Genomic DNA, 18982 nt, shown 5'->3' with positions numbered 1-18982 from the left:
TAGTACCATTTATGAGAATGCTCTTATCTTTGGAAGCCTGATATCTGCGTTGAAGGAGGCATTGGATTTCCAATGCAGGGTCCCATTTCCCTTTGTTTGTTCTTTAGTTTTCAAATTCCAGAAGGCCTTTTGCAAACGGGGCAATTATAGGGTATTCATTCCAAAATTATTGTATGCTTCTGCCTGAATGCCTTTCATAAGTCAAATGCCCTACACTAGCGTTTTTGTATAAGGGTAATCTTTAGATTTCCTGAAGGTTTTTTTAATGACTGCAGAGTCCTTGATGGATATGTTTTGTTGAAGTTCCACTCATCTATCCTAACTGCAAGAAGGAAGTGATGTTTAAAGATGGACTTTTCTCGAATGGCACAACTGTAGAGCTTTGCTATACTTTTTTTCACAGCAGATCGTCACTGGGCCAACTAATAAATTGCATGACTTATGAAATACTAATGTGAGCAGTAGTTGCGATAGTGCCACATTTAGCATGCAATTGGCTTAATAACTATCTGGTGATAGTCTTCTGTGTTCATTAAGGAAAATGTGCAACAGTTACAAGAAAGAACCAGTTAGTATTTGTTAGGTGCATAGGTTGAAGTCCTTCGTGCTTGAGAAACTGTGCTTTAAATCAGTTAAAACGTGAAATCTACTTGCGTGTGGAGCAGACTTTGCATTTTCAGTAACCAGCCATATATTTGTATTTAAAAATGCAGCAGGTCCAACGATATTTGTACTGTCATATTTTAGTGATTAGTCTTAGGATTGTTCTTAACTAAATTGGGATGATCTTACTAAATTGGGAAGGCAAACTTCCAAAACTTGGACATATTAAAGGTGGCCTTTAGTAGTGTATTGTATGTATTGTCACTTGATCTTTCCAGGATTAACATTTTATATAAATGGTTGGCCAAGTATACATTCCTGGCACTGATAAATTGCAAAGTTTAAGTGGTTATATTGGTATAACTCTTCCAATTGATCTCCATTTATGGGTAGAATTACCCCTCCACCCTAACCCATTCCTGGGATGCCATTCCTATAATACAGTTTCCATTTTCTTTGCCACAGTCTTAAAAGCTGTAAATGTTGGTCTTTTGCATTTTCCTTCATCGTATATATCATGTTCCAATGCTGTACATTTGGCCATATATATCATGTGCTCTGGAGATAGTGGCCTTGACACGCATTATAATGGACCATATTTTTGAATCATTTTATATTGTCAGTCTTCTTAATACCGTCCTTTGCTTTTATACAACCTCAGGTTTGTTTTCCCATCTCTTGTAGCACCTCCACCACCACCTCCTATGGTACGAAATGGAGGTCGAGAAGCCCCCCCTCCACCGACTTACAGAATGCACATTAACAATGAAACCCCAAACCGGGGGAAGCCCCCGCCTCCACCCTCCAGAACGCCTGCTGGCCCGCCACCTCCTCCACCTCCTCCAGTGAGAAACGGACACAGAGACTCCATCTCAACAAGCAGATCATTCTTGGGTGAGTGAAGCATGCAGAAAAATAAGGAAAGGGTATCTGTGTTCTGTACATGACGAATAACAAGGTCCTGCTTATCTTCACACCAATGTTGGGTCCTCTCTTTAGTTAGGATCCCTTTGTGTCAATCCTTGTTTTGTTTGTAGTGACGCATTCTAAAAAATTGTCTTGCTTAATGCAATGTTTTGCTGTCTGTGACTTGGCAACTGTTTAATCTGTACAAGTGATACTGGTGTGTGAGGGTTACTGTAAAAGCTTTGCACCTGCGCGGCACCAGTATTTGGTCTGTTGAAGCTCAGGAGAAAGATTGCTAGTTTGTTTGGTATTGAGCTATTTGCATTCCAACGATTCCAGACATTTATGGCTTCTTACTTTGCTTGTTGAATGTGGCGGGTGACATGTCTGTATGTCTTTGCCATTTGTGCTTGTAATCATTGAATACTTCAGATTCCAAGCCGTTGAGTAATGCACCTGGTAAATGGTATGTGCCCAGTGGTGGACTGGCCTACAGGGCCTCTGCATCGGGGCCTCTTGTTTGGCTACCCTGGTTTTCTGCTCCTTTTACTATCTCCCATCCATCTCTTTGAATCCCCCGCATCTGTTTGAAGTGAAGACTAATGCTGCCAGAATGTTCTATATTTCCTTCTATAGAACTACTTCGTATTCACTACATTTATATGAATGTGCTGAAAAATTCCTTTTTTAGAACCTTCCCCCTCCCCCCCACAATATTTTCCAGTTGGAGAACCCCCACAATGAACACAGGTTACTACTATGTGACCAGTTTGAAAAACAGTTCCAGGGGGGGGGCACTTACAGTTCCCAGTTCACCCCTGTAAGTGCCCACAAAGTTATCACACATATACTGTTACCTGCCTTTTAAACTTACCCACCCTTACACCCATTCCTTTTCTTACTTTGACTGAAAAGACCTTGGATCCATAACTTAACTGTCTATTCAACAGACACTGCCACATTTTCACTCTAGATGGTTTTAGATCGCATTTTGTCCGTTTCCTCCCACTGATCCATCAAGCGCAATCATACTGGTCCTTTTTCAGGATTGGTGGCTGATCGCCCAGCAACCTAAGACTATCTTCAAAATAACTATAGATATAGCCTAGGGGTCGTTGTAGTAGATAGTGCGCTAGTTATTACCGCCATAGAAGTATAATTGCAATATTATACAGATGATCAGAGATGCTGCGTTGGAACTCTTCTTATGGTACCCCCTAGTGAGTACCAAACATTTGGAAGTATATAACAGAACGAAGGAACATTCAACGCGCAAAGCTCATGTATTTTGATAAGCTAAGTTATTCCAAATGAGTCAACAATGAGTCTGTCTATAACACGTCTTGGAATTCATTTCACTAGTAAAAAAAAGTGAGCCGACACGTGTTTCCACCCCCTGGGTCGTTGTCGAGGCTGTAAGGTATGACCATATCAAATGAAAACAAAAGAATAATAGATCATTCATTGTTTGACAGTTAATAAGTAAGCGCCAGAAATTGGCATGTATGGATGCAATGCTAGGAACAATAAACAAAAGTAAACATTGGTTCACAATCGAGTAACATTTTAGAAAAAAAATATTCATCAAATAAGTAGCCATACCAAATTTCAGTTGCACGTAGAATGATGTCCGCAAGTGATGACAATGTCGGGTATGATGGAAAAATTGCGGTAGAAATAAAAGTAAGTTAGAAAATTACCGATGTTATACTAGTGAGAAGCATTACATACTGGGAGAATCTCATGGGCCACCCGTGCTACAGGGAGGTATAATAGTGTGCTGCCCGAGTCAAGCAATAAGCCCAAAGAGAGTAATATAACAATGAATCACCCAAGGTTAGCTTTGTGTAAAAAAAAAAAAAAAAAAATTGGTACAGTGGGAGAGAGTACGAACTGTAGTATTGTAATTATCAAATAGGAAGGAGTAAAAGACACCAGTGGTCCTGAGTTGTATGGAAAACGTATTATCTCGTTGGAGATGGGGTTAACGACCTGTATGTGGAAAGCAGATGGGGGGGGGGAGGGGGGAGCATAATGTAATGTCTGATTGATGAAAAAGGCACCATACTAAAAAATGGGTCGATGGGTATCCGCTTACCCTGTAGGTTCAGTAACATTGATAAATATTCTGTTCTAGTGGAGTGAATGTCATCAAAAGGGGTCTGCAATAACAGATAGTACAATAGAAGCTGTTAAGTAGGAATAGCAAGTAGCTGCTTAAAAGATATAGCGGTGCAAACTAGCATGAAGTTAGTGAAAAATGGCATACCTGTATATCTTGGATAATCCAATGGGCAAAGGCAGGGCCTTAATCCCCAATGCAGTTTGAGATGTGGCTGAGTGCTGTCCGAATAGGAAGCTTAAGAGGAACAGTATGTAAGAGCGGCTAACGTTCTGATGTCAGATGCGGTTCGCGCGCGTGATGTCACGCGCACGGAACACGTCCAAAAAAAGTAAAAGTTCGTTCTTTGGGATGTGTGATAAATTACCAATGAAAAATAAACAGTGAGAAAATGGAACAATAATGTGTAGTAAGTGATGGCCAGATGAGATAGAAATAGAGGGAAACCGCTGACAATTTATACTTGTAGCTATTTGTAATGAGTTATAATGGTAAAGTATATCAATATAAATAATTGCGCGGGGGTCCAATGGGATGCTCCCATGTCTACAATGAAATTGGGTAATAATGCTGGATTTGAGATGAAAAGTAGCATAAGGGGAGACAAACTATCAAATAGATGGTTACTCTAGAGTACATTCTGGTTAAGTATTAACATAGCATAAACCTTGGGTTTTTAGTTTGTTTATGCGGCAACAGGAAAAATAGCTTCATTGCTGAATCAGGTAGTTGATCATTGTTGTTTAGCACACACCTGTCATTATATAAACATTCTCTTGCAAATTTAAGCAGTGCATGACTGGCACAATAAGATTGTAGTTGATTACAATGTCTGCAGTAGGGCATAAAATGCATGGATTAAACATGTAGACATAGGTATGTATACATAATACAGAAATACATTGTAGTATATCAAGAATAGACATGCAAGTATATCAATTTTGAATTGAAAAGTGAGCACAATATTATAAGAATACATGCATTTCATGATCTGTTTTAAGTCCTGTGCTAGTACAGCGAAAACGACATACATTTAGATTCCAGTTGTCTAAGTTTGAGGCGAACATTGCCTCCTCGTTTACCGCACTTTGCTCTAATCAGACCAATGAAGCGAATATCTCCTTGATTATCCATTTGGTGTTTGGTTTGCCAATGGAGCGCCAAAGGTAGGTTAGTATCCTGTTTCCTTACAAATCCTTAATTGCCTAATGGTGCTGCCTATATATATTTTATGACACACGCAGATGATTGCATACACCACAAATTTGGATTTGCAATTAATGAAATCTTTAATTTTGAATTTTCTTCCATTGTTGTCTGTAAATCCTTGGCAATTATCATGTGCGTATTGGCATTGGTTACACGTACCACATTTATGAAAACCAGCTGGTTGTTTCAACCATATGGGAGGGTTATTGGTCTCTGTACAATCAAAAAAGGAAGGACTGAATTGGTTTCGCAAAGTGTGCGCCTTGATATAGGTAAATTTGGGTTTTGTTGTAATATAAGGTGCAGGGTCTTTGTCCAGATGTAGTAAATGCCAATGTTTGGCTGCCGGTTTGTATAGCTTTGAGGAATCTCGAGAAAAGTGAGTGATGATGGAAATGGGTCTACTGTTTTTGGGTCCTGGAGTTTTTTTTTTTTCTTGTATTTTAATCTTTAAGATTTTTTACAAAGGGTGATTTTCTGTTTATCTGATGATCTGTATTTGTCGATCTTCCTTTCTTGAGTCTCTATGGAGCTGTCAGCGGAGCAGTTTGTTTATTGTGGTAAGGAAGTTGGTGAGGTACAAGACGCCACTAAATCTGAGGCCTGAAAGGTTTCTTGTAAACTGCGTAAGATGTTGTAGGCTGCCAACAGCCATGGGGTCTTGTCACCTGCTATTAGCCTTGCCCAGCAAAGTGCTTCATCCTGCAGCACGAAGTCCGAGAAAATATGTCTCAGATAAGGTGATCTTAACTTCAAAGTTCCAGGACAAGACAGCAGCAAGTGGCGGATAGTTTCCGTTACTTCCGTTTGTCCACAAAATCTGCAGGCGTTAGTTGTTGCGCGCCCCCGTATGAATAGGATCTCGTTTGTATGTAACAAGTTCAATCTTGCTCTTAGTAGCAGGGACCTTGCTTGCTTGGACGGGAACTGTTTGATGAACGGTTGAAGCTCGTTCAATTTGCGAATTGGTCACCGGCAAGAGTCTCGTTAGCTTGTTTGAGGCGGCTTTCTCAGCTGTTTTAATCCAGTCGAGTTCCTTCACTCTGTTCAGTACTTTTACTGGGTTGTTATTGAGAGTCTCTACGTCAGATGAAACTTCTTGGAGGATTTCATTGATCCGATTTGACCAGCTGTTTAACATCTTGCAATTTTGGTCATTTATTTCTTGTAGGATCAGATGGTATACTGAAGGATTTTCCGCAAGTTGGCATTTGCGGTAGAGCATTATAGAGTTGCATCTTACTGATCGCTCGAGGGAAAGTAAACTAAGTTCTTGTCTTATACAAGCTATAGGCACGCATTTTGGAAGCCCCAGGATAGCCCGCCAGAACGTTGCCTCTAGGGTAGGCCAAAGCGATGAAGGAATGTTGGGCATAGCGCCTGCTCCGTAAACTAGGGTTGGGGACAGCTTCATTTTGTAAAAATTGATCACCAGGATCAAGGAAAATCGCCCAAATGATCTATCAATGGCTTTGCCTTGTGCCATGAGTTTTCTTGCTGTCTTTTAGGAGATTTTGCATTCCTATCTCATTTTTGGAGTTGTCCAGGATAACGCCCAGATATTTAAATTACGCCACATTTTCAATCTGGTTCTTGTTCAGTGTTTCGTTTTTTTTGCATTGATTTTGGCGTTTTTGGACAAAGACATAAGTTTGGTTTTCTTGTCTTTTATCTCCAGGTTGTTTCTTTCCATGTATATCTGAAGGTTGCTCAGCTGATGTTGCAGTCCTATTGGTGTATAATCTAGGAGTATCACGTCGTCTGCGTACAGGAGCCTTCCCACATGCGATTTCCCGATTTTTTGGTGCAAAACTACAAACGGTTTCTTCAGATGATTTGATGTCTCCAAGGAATGCCAAGAACAGTGCCAGAGGGCATCCTTGTTTTAACACCCCTTTGCGTGGGGATCAGAGTGGATACAGATCCTTGTTGATCCAAGCACACCCTCATGTTGGTGTCCGAGTACAGCGCTCTGATAGGCTCTAAGATAGGACAGTTCCATACCTCAAGCTTGTCCCATAGCAGTGCCCTGTCCATACGGTCAAAGGCCTGGTTAAGGTCCACAAAGACGATGAAGATCCTAGGACTTCCCTCGAGCACTGTTTCATGGTGTTCATTATCCGGATGTTTGCCGATGTACCAAAGTTTTTCTTAAACCCTGATTGTAAGTGGTCCTCGCAGGGCACCGTTTTTGCCCACGCTTTAAATTCATTTAAAAGGAGGGACCCAAACACTTTGCCTATGCAGTCTAGCAAGGCGATTGGGCGATAGTTTGCCGGATCACTCTTGTTCCCTTTTTTAAAGATGGCGACCACCGTCGCTGATTTCCATGATGGCGGGATCGATTTTGATTGGGCACATCTGTGGAAAGTTTCACATAGGAGCGCTGTCCATTCTTCGGGGTCTGTCTTTAGGTCCACGTTAGTGATCCCGTCAGGGCCGGGAGCTCTGGAGTTTTTGAGTGACCTGATCTGGCGGCTTATGTCTTTGCGATCGTCCAGAGTGATCCATTGTGCTGGTTCAGTGTTCTGCTTAGTTGCCTTTGTTGTTTTTGGCGGGGTGAAGAGGGTTCTGAAGAAGTTCACCCAGACAGATTCTCCTACATTGTTGATTGTCTCCTGTGGTGTAGTTGAATTTAAGAGCGACCAGAATTCACGGCTTTTGTTCCCTCGTATCGCTGTTTGGATTTCCTCAGCGTCTTGCTGGTATAATGTTGCCCGGTGGTGTTTGAGCCATGATTTGTAAACCCTGGTGGCCTCTATAACTGTCTTGTTTGTTTTTATGGGGCCTCGGGCTAGGGCTGTCCTCTTCACTTTTCTTAGAACTTTCCTTTTTTCGACCAAATGTTTGTCGTACACATGCTTCCTGGATTCTACGTTGTTTTTAGGTCCCCTCTTCTTTTTGTAGATCTCTAGGAATGGCAGGTAGTCAATCTCGTTTACTAGAGTGCCGGAGTTTTGTGCACAGTACTTTTGTTTAAGGTCGATTATTGCTTTGGTTGACAGTTTTATTTTTGTTCCTCTCGTGTTTGCTTCCAAGAGCGTGGTTGACTTTGAAGTTAGACTCAGATTTGTCAGCCAGGTGACCTACAACAGGTTATGATCGCTTTTGCTAGTCCGTGTCACCCAGAATTCCGTGATTAATCTGGCCAGGCTGTCGGATACGTAAATATTGTCAATCGTTGCGCTGGCTGAACCGTTTTCCCATGTGGGGAGGAAGGTTTCTTTAGGTAGGACCTCGCTCATGTTATGTAGTTCTCTAGATGACATCAGTCTTGTCCATGCCATCCCTCTTGAGACTGTAGATGAAGCTTTTTGAGCTGAGTGTTCTTTTTGTTTTTCTTGGCCACAAGAAGCGTTGATGTAACCACACAGCAATAGGTGTGAAGCAGCATGCGTGGCGGTAGCCGTGTCAATGGCTTGTTCAATCGATCTCAAAAAGTTACCGGCTTCAACGGCGGATGGATTCCAGTAAATGTTCATTATGACTATTGTCGATTTTGCGTTTTTTTTGCTTCATTTGTATTACTCGGCCAGCTTTGCACTGATCATAAGTAAAAATTGATTGCTTCTCAACACTTTTGCATGGGACAGACCACAGTTATGTCGAATCGCTGTCAAGATTCCTGATGAAGGATGCCCCAGCGGGCCTTTTTTGGCGGGGGCCAGAAAAATTTCGTACCCTTCATGGGATGGCGACTCTGTTAGCCAAGTCTCCTGGAGACAGAGGACGTCCAATTCTGTTAGTTTTACATCACTAGGTGCCGTGAGGTGACCGTGGCCTCTTGTGTTCCAGGAGCAAATCTTTAGTCCGCCTGTAGCTGGTTTTGTGTCGCGTTGCAGTTGGTCGGCTTGCTCCGGGATCAAGGATTGCTAACTTTTGTGTTTTTGTAGCATTTTAGGGAGCCAAGCCCACAAGTTTCTTGCCAGAGATTTGCTAGAGAAAGCCACAGTCTTGGCTGATTTCACTTCTCGTCCACGAGTGTTTAACCTCGGTGAATCGTGGTGAGGCTTAACGGAGGGTCTCTCTGAGGCTGAGTGATCTCTTTCACTGCACTTTCTGTTCCTCGGTGTCCTGTGGTAGCGCTCTTCCGACACTCGCTCTGGAGATTTCTTCAATTGGCTGTTTTCAGCTCGACTGTAGTGGATAGTTTCCTTAAAGTGGTCCTTAGATTTCCCCTCTTCAGTCTTGAGAATGGTTTGTGGCCTCTGTCTCGTTTCTGGCTCGGGGGGCGCTTACTTAAAGGCGGAGCTGCACCGAACCTTGAAGTAATCTCTCTCGTTGACTCTGTTAGGTCATACCCCATTTTGAGCAGTTTGTTGGAGTCTTTTTCCAGCTTACTTTTGATGTTCTTGGAAGCAATATACAAGTGGGCCAGTGCCTTTCCCCGTTTGTGACTCGGGTCAACAATTATTAAGTCTTCAGACCTTATTTGGTGTAATGACAGAATGTAACTGAACAAAGCGAGCACTGACCCACGGTTTAACGTAATTTCGTCGTCATTGCCCTCGATCTGTTCTAGTTTCATAATCCATCTTGTGGTCTCTTTTTTTTGATATGTACTTTGTTGTACTTTGCCGTTTTAGAACATAGTGGAGTTTAAAAGGCCCTCTGATGTTTTGCTTTGCACTGGCATTGTTTTGTGTTTTTTAGTAGCTCTCTGGGGGGAAGACGATCTGTCGGGCCTCTTGTGTTGCTTCCGCAGAGTACTCGTGTCATTTTCTGATTTTGTAGAGTTTCTCAGGCCCTTTTCGATTTCCGGGTCTATTGTTTTCGTGTCCACTCTCCGCTCTGAGCTTTTTCCTCTTCTTTATTGGGTTTACTTAGGGTTTCTATATGTGGAAGAGTTGTAGTTATTGGCTCCTTTCTTGATTTCTCAGCTCTTCTTTTTTTCCGGGACTTCGAGAACTTTTTCTTCTTTTTTGTTGGGTTTGCTTTGGTTTTCTAGATTTCGGGGAGTTAGTCACTGACTCCTTTCTTGTTTTTTCAGCTCTTATTTTCTGCGGGACTTCATCGTCGGAGTAAGCACTCAAGTTTATCAAGTCGTCGGAGTGGAAGAATTCTTCTGTTGTCTTTGGTGACTTGTTTGTCCTCGCGACTTCAATTGTCATTGCTATTTCCGCTGGTGCCACCGAGGGTGTTTTTTTTCCTAGCTTGTTTCTCGGCTTTTCATTTTCTTTTGACGTCCCTTTATTCGTTTTGTTTAACACAAATACTGGCTCTAAAGTTGGTGTAATTTTTCTCGTCTCAGACTTTGGCTCCCCTTTGGGATTGGCCTTTGCTGCTTTCGGCAGCGCATTAGAGCTCCCAGTTGGATCAATCGTGAGTGTTGTTTGGGTACCAGCTTCTTTGTTAGATGGTCTTTTAGGGTACTGGTCTGGCCCATTCCCCACTGGACCCAATGCCCTTGTTTGGGCTTCACTTACTTTGGTGTTTTCCTGCGCTATAATGTAGGCTTCCAAAAAAGACAATTTAGTCAGTAACGATGCTTGGATTGACGTGTGGTCTTTCAGTGTGTCGCTTATCCCTTCATACAATTTCATGAATGGTCAAAGATCAATTGTCACTGTCGACATTATTGCAGGCATGTCCAAGTTGTTTGCCATGGGAGGTCTCAGGTTCTGCTCTGTGGGTTCAGACGTTCTCCCTTTCTCCAAAGGGTTGAGCCGGTCAGACGGGGAACCTGTTTGGAACGGGCAGCGTGGTTTATTAAAATCTGTTGTCTTTCTGCATGCTTTGTGCGCATTTGGGTGGTCACAAAACTCTTGGTCAGTACTAGGTGTTTGGAGATTGTTTTTTAAGTGATAGTATGCTGTTTGTCTTTAGGCTGGAGTTTTGCTCCAACTTGTTTTGCGCATTTTCCAGAGGATCTTTATCGATGTCTACGAGTGTATTTTCGTTGTTGTCCCCTTGTGCCAATGTTGCCTCTTGCCCCTCCGTTTGTCCGCCACACTTTTCTCGATCCAGAAACAGCCTTTCCATAGTGTTAGTAAGTGTAGGCGTTAGTGAAGGAGTTTTATCTAGGTCTATAGTGGTGATTAAGTCTTTGGTAGTTGATTTTGAGTTCATTGCCGACTTCAAATGGTTGGGTTACGGGAATGGAATAATAGCATCAAGTGCCATTGAGGTTTGTTAACTTTTGAGTTTGTCTCTAGTAGTGAAGAGAGTGGCTGGTCATTTTCCTTCAGAATAGGAGATTTGGTCACCGTCTCTTGTACTGTGGTGGGGCACTTTGTCCCCTCGGCCGGCTCTAGGTTCAGGGAATTCTCAGTGGGTGGCGCTGTTTGATGAGCCTTCAGTTTTGGGGAACTTGGAGCTCTGCTGATGGAAGGTAACTGCTCTTTGCTCGGCTCAGCAGGGCCAAAGACCTCCTTTGCCGGATTTGGAGGAACCTGTGGTGTAAAGTGTTCAATACGTCTCTGTTTAGATACCGGCATACAATCGTTCAAAGCCTCTAGGATTTCAAGGTCAGTTAGTTCGACCCTTCTAGCATTGGTAATTGCTGGCTTGAGGTTAAAGAAGTCTCTCAGATTTGTGGCACTGCCTTCGGTGTTTTTTTATTTTCCGGGCTAGACCTTTTCCTTTGGTCAATAGCCACTTTATTAAGCCTTTTGCATTTTTCCTGTGGTAAGTACTCCCCACTTTTTGGGGTTGTACAGGTCTTTGGCGCTTCCTGTCGTTTGTCGTCAGGGCCTCATGCGTTTCTTGACTCAACTCCCCCAGGGACGGCAAAGTTCCTGTGCTCGGCTCCACGTGGATCTGAGCCTGCACATTGCGGATGGTTTCCAGGAGAGGAGCCACAGCCGTCTCCAGGGCTGACTCTGGTCGCTGCATTCCCACCAGCAAGGAAGCCGGTGGCGTGGCAGGCGCTCCTCCCCTCGCAATCTCCCCACAGAACTCATTGACGCTCCCCCTTTTCCGGGGCTCGTGGTCCAGAGTTGTCGCTGTCGGTGACCTCCGGGCCCGCGCGCCCAACCCCTCCAACTCCCTGCTCCCCCTCCCCAGGGCCTGACTCAGGGGAAGCCCAGGTCGGAAGGCCGGGACCCGGAGCGTTGGGCGGGCCCAAGGCTCCTCCTCCCGCGGACGCCTCTCCCACTTCATCCTCGCTGCTTCCAGCCGGTGAATGCGACTGGCCCCGCGCCACCTCCCCCACCCTAGCCGGCAGCGACCCCCGCCCCTCCGGGAGGTGATGCTGGCATGCAGGGGGGCGGCGAGCCAGGGGCGGGTGCGTCGAAACAGACGCCACGTCCGCAGAATCTTCACTGCAACACCTCGTCACAGTGGTAGATGGATCCAGGTTAGTCGTTTCGATGAGGATGATGTTTGTCTGGGGTGCGTTGAGCGGTTTAGTGGCCTTGGGCTTTCCTTTTGTTTTTGGACGTGGTGGCTGATCCAACTTTGTGTTGGTTATGTCTTGCAGAGTTATTATTTTTTTTTGTTGGTGTAGAGGCTCTGAGGCAAGCGCTGCGAAGGCACCGTCCATCTTCTTCGAGGAGGGAAGGAGAATCCATGACAGCCCTGGCTCTGGCAGTCTGGCCTGCCAGGACTGTCACTCTACGTCCACTCCGTGGCCGCTCTGCGGCGTAAATGTTATTTTGTACTGTGGGTCCACCCACCAGTACAGCAATGGTAAACAGACTCAGGAAGCAGGTAGGAGGGAGAGCAGTCCGCTCTAGCAGGGCAGTTTTTAGGACTGGAGTTTTTAGGACTGGCTTAGCTACTAATAATTCTCCATGGTTTATTTGTGAATATTTTTGGGAGGCTTGTGATATTGCAGTTTCAAGCTATCCTATCTTTGAAACGGTTAGTTGGATACATTGTTTCATAATCTTCCTTTCTAGAACAATTTCTGCGTGTTCTGTAAAATTCATCACCTGGGATGCTGAGGATGGTTGCTTTTTGGTGACAGCTGTTTGCATGTAAAATAGCATTAACAGCAATTGGCTTTCTAATGGTCCTGGTCTCCAACACATTCTGTTGCACAATGATTTCTAAGTCTGGGAAGGTGATTGTTGTAGGATTGGAGTGTCCTGTCAGAGTAATATCAAACTTGTTATTGTTAGCCTGTCACAAATTCATCAAAGGAAGGACCAGTACCATCCCAAATAATCAGAATGTCGCCTATTTATCTCTTCCAACAGATGAGTTTAGTGCAGAATTCTTGATTATTAAGGATATGGGCCTCTTCATAGTGAGACATGAAGAGATTGGCTAGTGATGGTGCAAATTGTGCACCCATTGCTACGCCTTTGTTGCAGATAGTAAGCTTGATTAAAGAGCAAGCATTGTTATTAAGAGCAAATCTGAGAAAACATATAATCATCTGGATATGTTGAAAGTGTGACGCTGATGAATTGCGAAATTAGCTGCAATCACTCCTTAAAGACTGCAACCATCCAAGTGGTAGATGATGCCCTGCAAATCGGTGACACTGGGACTCCTCCTTAGATCCCTCAGCTGCCCTCAATGCAGTTGACCGACTAATACTCCTCTCCCTCCTCACCAACAGGATAGGCTTCTCTGGAACCGTCTTAAAATGGTTTGTGTTCTACCAATCTAGCAGACTCCAGGAAGTACAGATGGCTCATTCAGGTCAAATCACAAATCCCAGTTACATGTGGAGACCCCCAGGGTCCTCCTCCCCCGCCACAATAGTCTTCAGGCTATACATCGAACCATTGGGAACACTCCTTAATGCCCCCAACATAGCCATTCCACTGTATGCAGAGGATACTCTGCTGCCCATTAAGGTTTGTGTCCAACAGGACATCGCTTGCCTCTGAATTTCTGGCTACTATCCAAATATGTTTGGCCAACTCCATACTGCAGACTGAACCCAATTAAGGATACATTTGCACTAGGTCCCCCTCCACAGCACCAAACAACTTGTGCAGCAATGGCTGGATGCCAAATCCCTGGAAGAATTCACCTCTCATATGTCAAACGCAGCCTAATCCGTGGGCTTCGTTGTTGTCAACCGGCTTTCCCTCCAAAAGCACATGGCCAAAAAAGGCACAAACTGCATGGCTACGGATCTCCATGCACTGCAAAATCACACCCTTTATTCCCTCTTCATGACTTCGGCTTGGTGGTCCAAACTCTCCCGAGCTCACACCGACTGGTGAAATGCCCTCCTTACTAGGCTGCCAGTCGCACACTTGGCCCCAGAGCACCACGTCCCTGATTAAAGGTGCCCACAAACTCAACCAGATCTTGAGTGTGCAAGCTTCACTGGCTCCTTTTCTTTGCCAAGATTACTTTAAAAAAATACATGAATCACCTACAAAGCACATGTGAATGGAACAAGCCAGGTAAACTCCACACCACTGGAGGCTGTCACTCCTTGCGTAGGAAAACTATCAAAGGTTTGTCTAAACTAGCCCATAGAGACTACTTGCAAGCAGCCCTTCTACTACTGTGCCCCTACCATCTGGTACAGTCTGGCAGAGGCTTGCAAACCCAGACTATCCTCTAGTGCTGCAAACCTCAAAAAAACTTGGATCTTTCAAAACACCTGCCGAACTAATAAAAATCCCGCTCTCCCTTCACCACCTGTACTGCGCTTCTGTTTAAAAAGACAAACCCAATGCTGGCACCCACTTTTGTAAAGTGTTTTGCTGCTCTGGAGCGAAGTTCGTGCTGGAAGCAATTGGAGGTCACAAACTCGGCTCCATGCTGTCTCAGTTCTGCTCTTCATTTTCGGACACAACTCAAGCCGTGCCCTTCTGCCCAGATTTGGCACCTCAGATTTCCTCTTGAAGCTCATTAAGATTCATAAACTTTAAATGATCCCTTCACATATGACTATTCTGGTTAGATCACTGACTCCAAGGACGGATTATGCTTCTCAAATGGGTGCAGATATACATCTCAATTCTGCTGAAAAAAAAAGAACATTTTTTCCAAAGAATTGCCACCTTTGAAGGTGTTACCTAAGGAGCACCACTAACCTTAATGCTACAACTACATCATGTTCTTAAGCTTTGCATATTTTTGTTGGCTTCTATCCAAAGGAAAGTCCTTGTTGGCTGATTACCTTTGGTCCCTAATCTGTTAGATGACCACAGCGTGCGCAGATGTCGTCTCACACAAATTAGTGTGGGCCGAATAGAAATCATGCTTCCAAGTCAGATCCGCTTTGTGTGAGGAGCTGCAAGCTGATTTCTGAATCATGACAGCCATGGAAAGGATCCAATTGTGGGCTGGTGGGCACCTTGGAGAAGTAAACACGCAAACGGGTTGTGTGGCAGCAGACCTACCATTACATATTGCACCTCTCGCTGGCTGCTTGTAGATGTGGCAACAGCAGGGTGGGTGGGGGCCATTCCACTCCACCCACCACCCCTGCTGTGAAAAAGGCAGGGGGGCTCGACGAAAGTGAATGACCTTGCAAAGGCGGTGCCTTTTGCCATATCGCTCTACTGCAAGCAATCGTTTGTCCTAGAGCCAATGCATCTCACACCACTGAAGTCAGTCACTTAAACTCCAGAACTTGCCCTTTTCCTGATACTTATGATACTCGTTATCTGGGTCACAATTGCTGATAAAGTAAGCCTGAATCTAGAGCGTAGAAATGTTTACTTAGAGTAGAAGTCGTCCAGATCCTGCTTTCTGACATTTCCAAAAGATGTTTCTCGCAGAAGCATACAGGTTACAGACCTATGTTCAAGCATCAGCCACATCAGTACCAGCATGAATCCCAATTCACCAAAAATGGGGTGAAGGAGGGTAATTTAACTCCAAAACTAACTGGAAAGAATCCTCCCCAACCCCCACCGCTCCAAAAAAATGATTGTGCCTGTAGCTCAGTGTGTGGGAGAGAAGATGATGGTCGGCCCACTTACCTCTGAAAACGGGGCGAGGCCTCCATTCTTGCTAATAACAGGTGGGCAAGGCAATGACCAGTTCTATGTATTGGAGTGAGCAAGTTGAAGTTCAAGATGCAATCGCTTTTCAGATTGTTCCCTGTCTTAGGATCACAGATCGAATGTAAAGCAATAGGCTTTTATGCTGCACCCACTACTGCTGTAGCGGTCTCCCGGGTCTGAGGCTTGTTATAGTGGATATTGCTTATTGTGTAGCACCTAGGTGTGTTCTAAAGGTTTTCAGGCTGTACATGCCCACTTACCCAGGAATAGATGAAAATTCTTCAGATTCATGATGAACAGATGTCATTATCAGTTCATATTTTCCTTTGGCTTAAACAAAGCTTTACCAATTTTCTTCAAAGCCCAGTACTGTGGCGGCAGTGCATCTCAACTCCGAGATCTTTGTGTAATTATCTCAGAAATTGGCTGATCAAAGCAGATTTGCACCAGAAGCCGCACAAGACCTGATGAGCAAACAAAAGTTGGTTTTCAAATGAACATTCACAAATCTCTCTGCCCTTCACTCAGGTTAATTCACGTCCTATGAGCAGTCTTAACATGCAACCGTAGGAAAAGTGTGTCCTCGGGTGATTGTTTTCTGTCGATTCGAAATGTCTCCAGCTTTTATTGATATATCATCGTCCGACGACAAGGCGGGTGATCTTTCACCTGGGCTCAACGGCATCATGGATTTTCCTTTTTACACCTCATGCAGCCTCAACACAAGACCTCTCCAAAAGTGCCTCAGACCAATGTTAACAAACCTTAGTCCCGTTATCAGCCACACCCTCTGTGCCTAACTGCTGTTATGTACAAGCATCCAAATCCTTCTGCAGGACTTGCTGAGTGCTGGGAGAAGCGCACATGCAATCTGATGACTTGAGGTTTGTGGAGGGAGAAATTGTACCGTATTAACCTGGTATTGTGATGCAAATTCTGTAAACTCAAACCTTCCAACTGCCAAGGTGACACGTGCCCAGCCCCCATCATTAAGGAGGCTACCCATAAATTAGCACCTTTTTATCACTGCCCTCATAAACTCTTCATTCAACACAGGCATCGTCCCGGATAACCTGAAGGACGCATGGGTCATCCCCCTACTCAAAAAACCATCCTTAGACCCGAGCATCCCCACTAAATGCAGGCCAATCACCACTGTCCCCTTTTTACTTAAAATCCTGGAATGAGCTGCTTATCTGCAGATCCAGGATTAGCTTGAAACCAATAAACTCCTCAGTCTCAGACAATTTGGCTTCCGACAGAGGCACGGAACAGAAACTGCCCTCATCGATTTGCATTTTTAAATCGAAGACCTTAAAGATAACAGCAAGCTGGCCCTCTTACTATTACTGGCTAACCATCAAATTCTTTGCCTTCATCTCAAATCTGCAGCCCACTTTTCCGACAAAGCCACCACATGGATTAGATATTTCCTGGCTAATAGATCCATGAGGGTCTTCTCCCCTTCTGCCTCAGCTGAACCGTCACCAGTCCTGTGCGGGGTCCCTCAAGGATCATGCATCTCACCTACACTCTACAATGTGTTCACAAAACCGATTTTTGATATTCTTGAATATTTGGGTGTCACCTACATTAGGCAGACGACAGCCAAATACTCATCCCTATCACCGGCGACCACACAGTTGACACCAAAGCCTTAAATGATGTCTATCAGGTCATCCAGGCTTGGATTGCACAACATGGGCTCTGTTAACGATCAGATAGAGCTACTCATCCTGGGTTCCCACCACCGACTAAACAGATTAGACCCAGCTTTCAAATCTTTCATCATCGATGGCAATACCATCAAGATATCCAATGACACTAAAACCTTAGGCATTTATCTTGATTCAACACTATCACTTACTAAACAAACCAATGCCGTAATTTCAGCATCTGCCTACACATGTAAGGTCATTGCAGCATGTCAACCATTCCTTACCACGGCTAACTGCACCATCCTTGCCAGAACCCTCATGTCAAAACTTGACTATTGTAATGTGCTTTATCTAGAGACTAGTCAACAGAACCTAAGCAAGTTACAGGTCACTCAAAACAACGTTATCAGGGCAGTCTTAAATATTCCAAGAATACCAGAAATAGCTGACATCAGACGTAGCCTACACTGGCTCTTGGCCTCGCAAAGAATCTCCCTCAAAACTCTTGCACTCAAATGTCTGGCCAACCAGGCTCCAAAATACCTGGCGAACCGTTTCACACCCCACACTTCTAGCCACCCACAGAGAGCAGCCCAAGCTCACGGCCTTTCTCTACCAAGGTTCAAGCTTCAGAAAGCTGGCGGGCCAGTTTCCCGGTTCTCGCCACTAAATTGTGCAACTTGCTCACCAATCCCCTCGGATCTGAATCCTCCTTCCACTCCAAGAGTAAAGCTACATCGTGGCTCACAACACGACACTCAAAGCCTCCACCCGTCTCATTGGTCATAATAACATACACTGCTTTTCTGTTGCCTGCGTTGCTAGGCCTCACCGCTTTGTCCAATCACCCTGTAATCATTGTGTAACTATTTTGTAAATATCCTGCAAGTATTTTGATAGTGTGTGCTGTTTTTTTGTGTCCTGTTTTGCTTTATAATATGTCAATGTAACCCAAGAAATGCGCCCAGGTGCCTTTTGGGCCAGGCACGCTATATAAATAAATAAAATACAAATACAAACTTGCGCCTTTTGTTCCATGAATAACTTCTTCATACATTCTGATTGACTTAAACAGTCAATACAATGCCATTATATTTTTGCAAGAAGTGACACATTCTTGTACCATTTTGTTAGGAAAGATTGCACCCTTCCCTACATTTATTTCGATGGGGCGCCCTTTTTGCCGATTTTGAACCTCTCATGGCTTTTTGAAGAGAAGTAAAGCCTTCAACTTCACTTCCCTTGCCTTTAGCTCATTGTTAAGTAAAACGGACAAGTCCTGCTGTTTGGTAAGAATTGGTGCAGTCTCACTGTGTGAGACTACACAACACTAATCTGCTTGTTATTGGCTATCCCACCTTTTGGTATAGGTCTGTACTGCACAAGTTGGTAGCGTGACTAAGCAGCCAGGCCTATTTCAAAAGGGGTAAATGTGAGCTGTAGAGCTGTACAATTGAAATTCGTAAACACAAGTAGCCAAGTAACACTTGCACTCAAGGTTTCAGTTATAAATGGTTATTTAAAGTTCGTTTTAAATGAGCATTCTTTAAAAAGGCAATTTGTTGTAACAATTCAAATACTTTCAAATTACTTTTCAGCGTCAAAGCCAGTGGATA

General features: G+C 44.1%; 1 protein-coding gene across 3 annotated transcripts in view; it reads left to right on the top strand.

Moving 5' to 3' along the window:
• WIPF2 (WAS/WASL interacting protein family member 2) overlaps positions 1-18982 on the top strand; it is a 447965-nt gene that overhangs the window by 289166 nt on the left and 139817 nt on the right. For all 3 annotated transcript variants that reach the window (XM_069634575.1, XM_069634576.1, XM_069634577.1), the window contains exon 6: positions 1288-1497. In XM_069634575.1, coding sequence (XP_069490676.1) covers positions 1288-1497 — 210 coding nt within the window. The remainder of the gene's footprint in view (positions 1-1287; positions 1498-18982) is intronic.

The sequence above is a fragment of the Ambystoma mexicanum genome, chromosome 13 (genome assembly GCF_040938575.1).
Source record: "Ambystoma mexicanum isolate Mex_15411 chromosome 13, UKY_AmexF1_1, whole genome shotgun sequence".
Taxonomy (NCBI): Eukaryota; Metazoa; Chordata; class Amphibia; order Caudata; family Ambystomatidae; genus Ambystoma; species Ambystoma mexicanum.
This window is presented reverse-complemented; position numbering and strand designations above follow the sequence as displayed.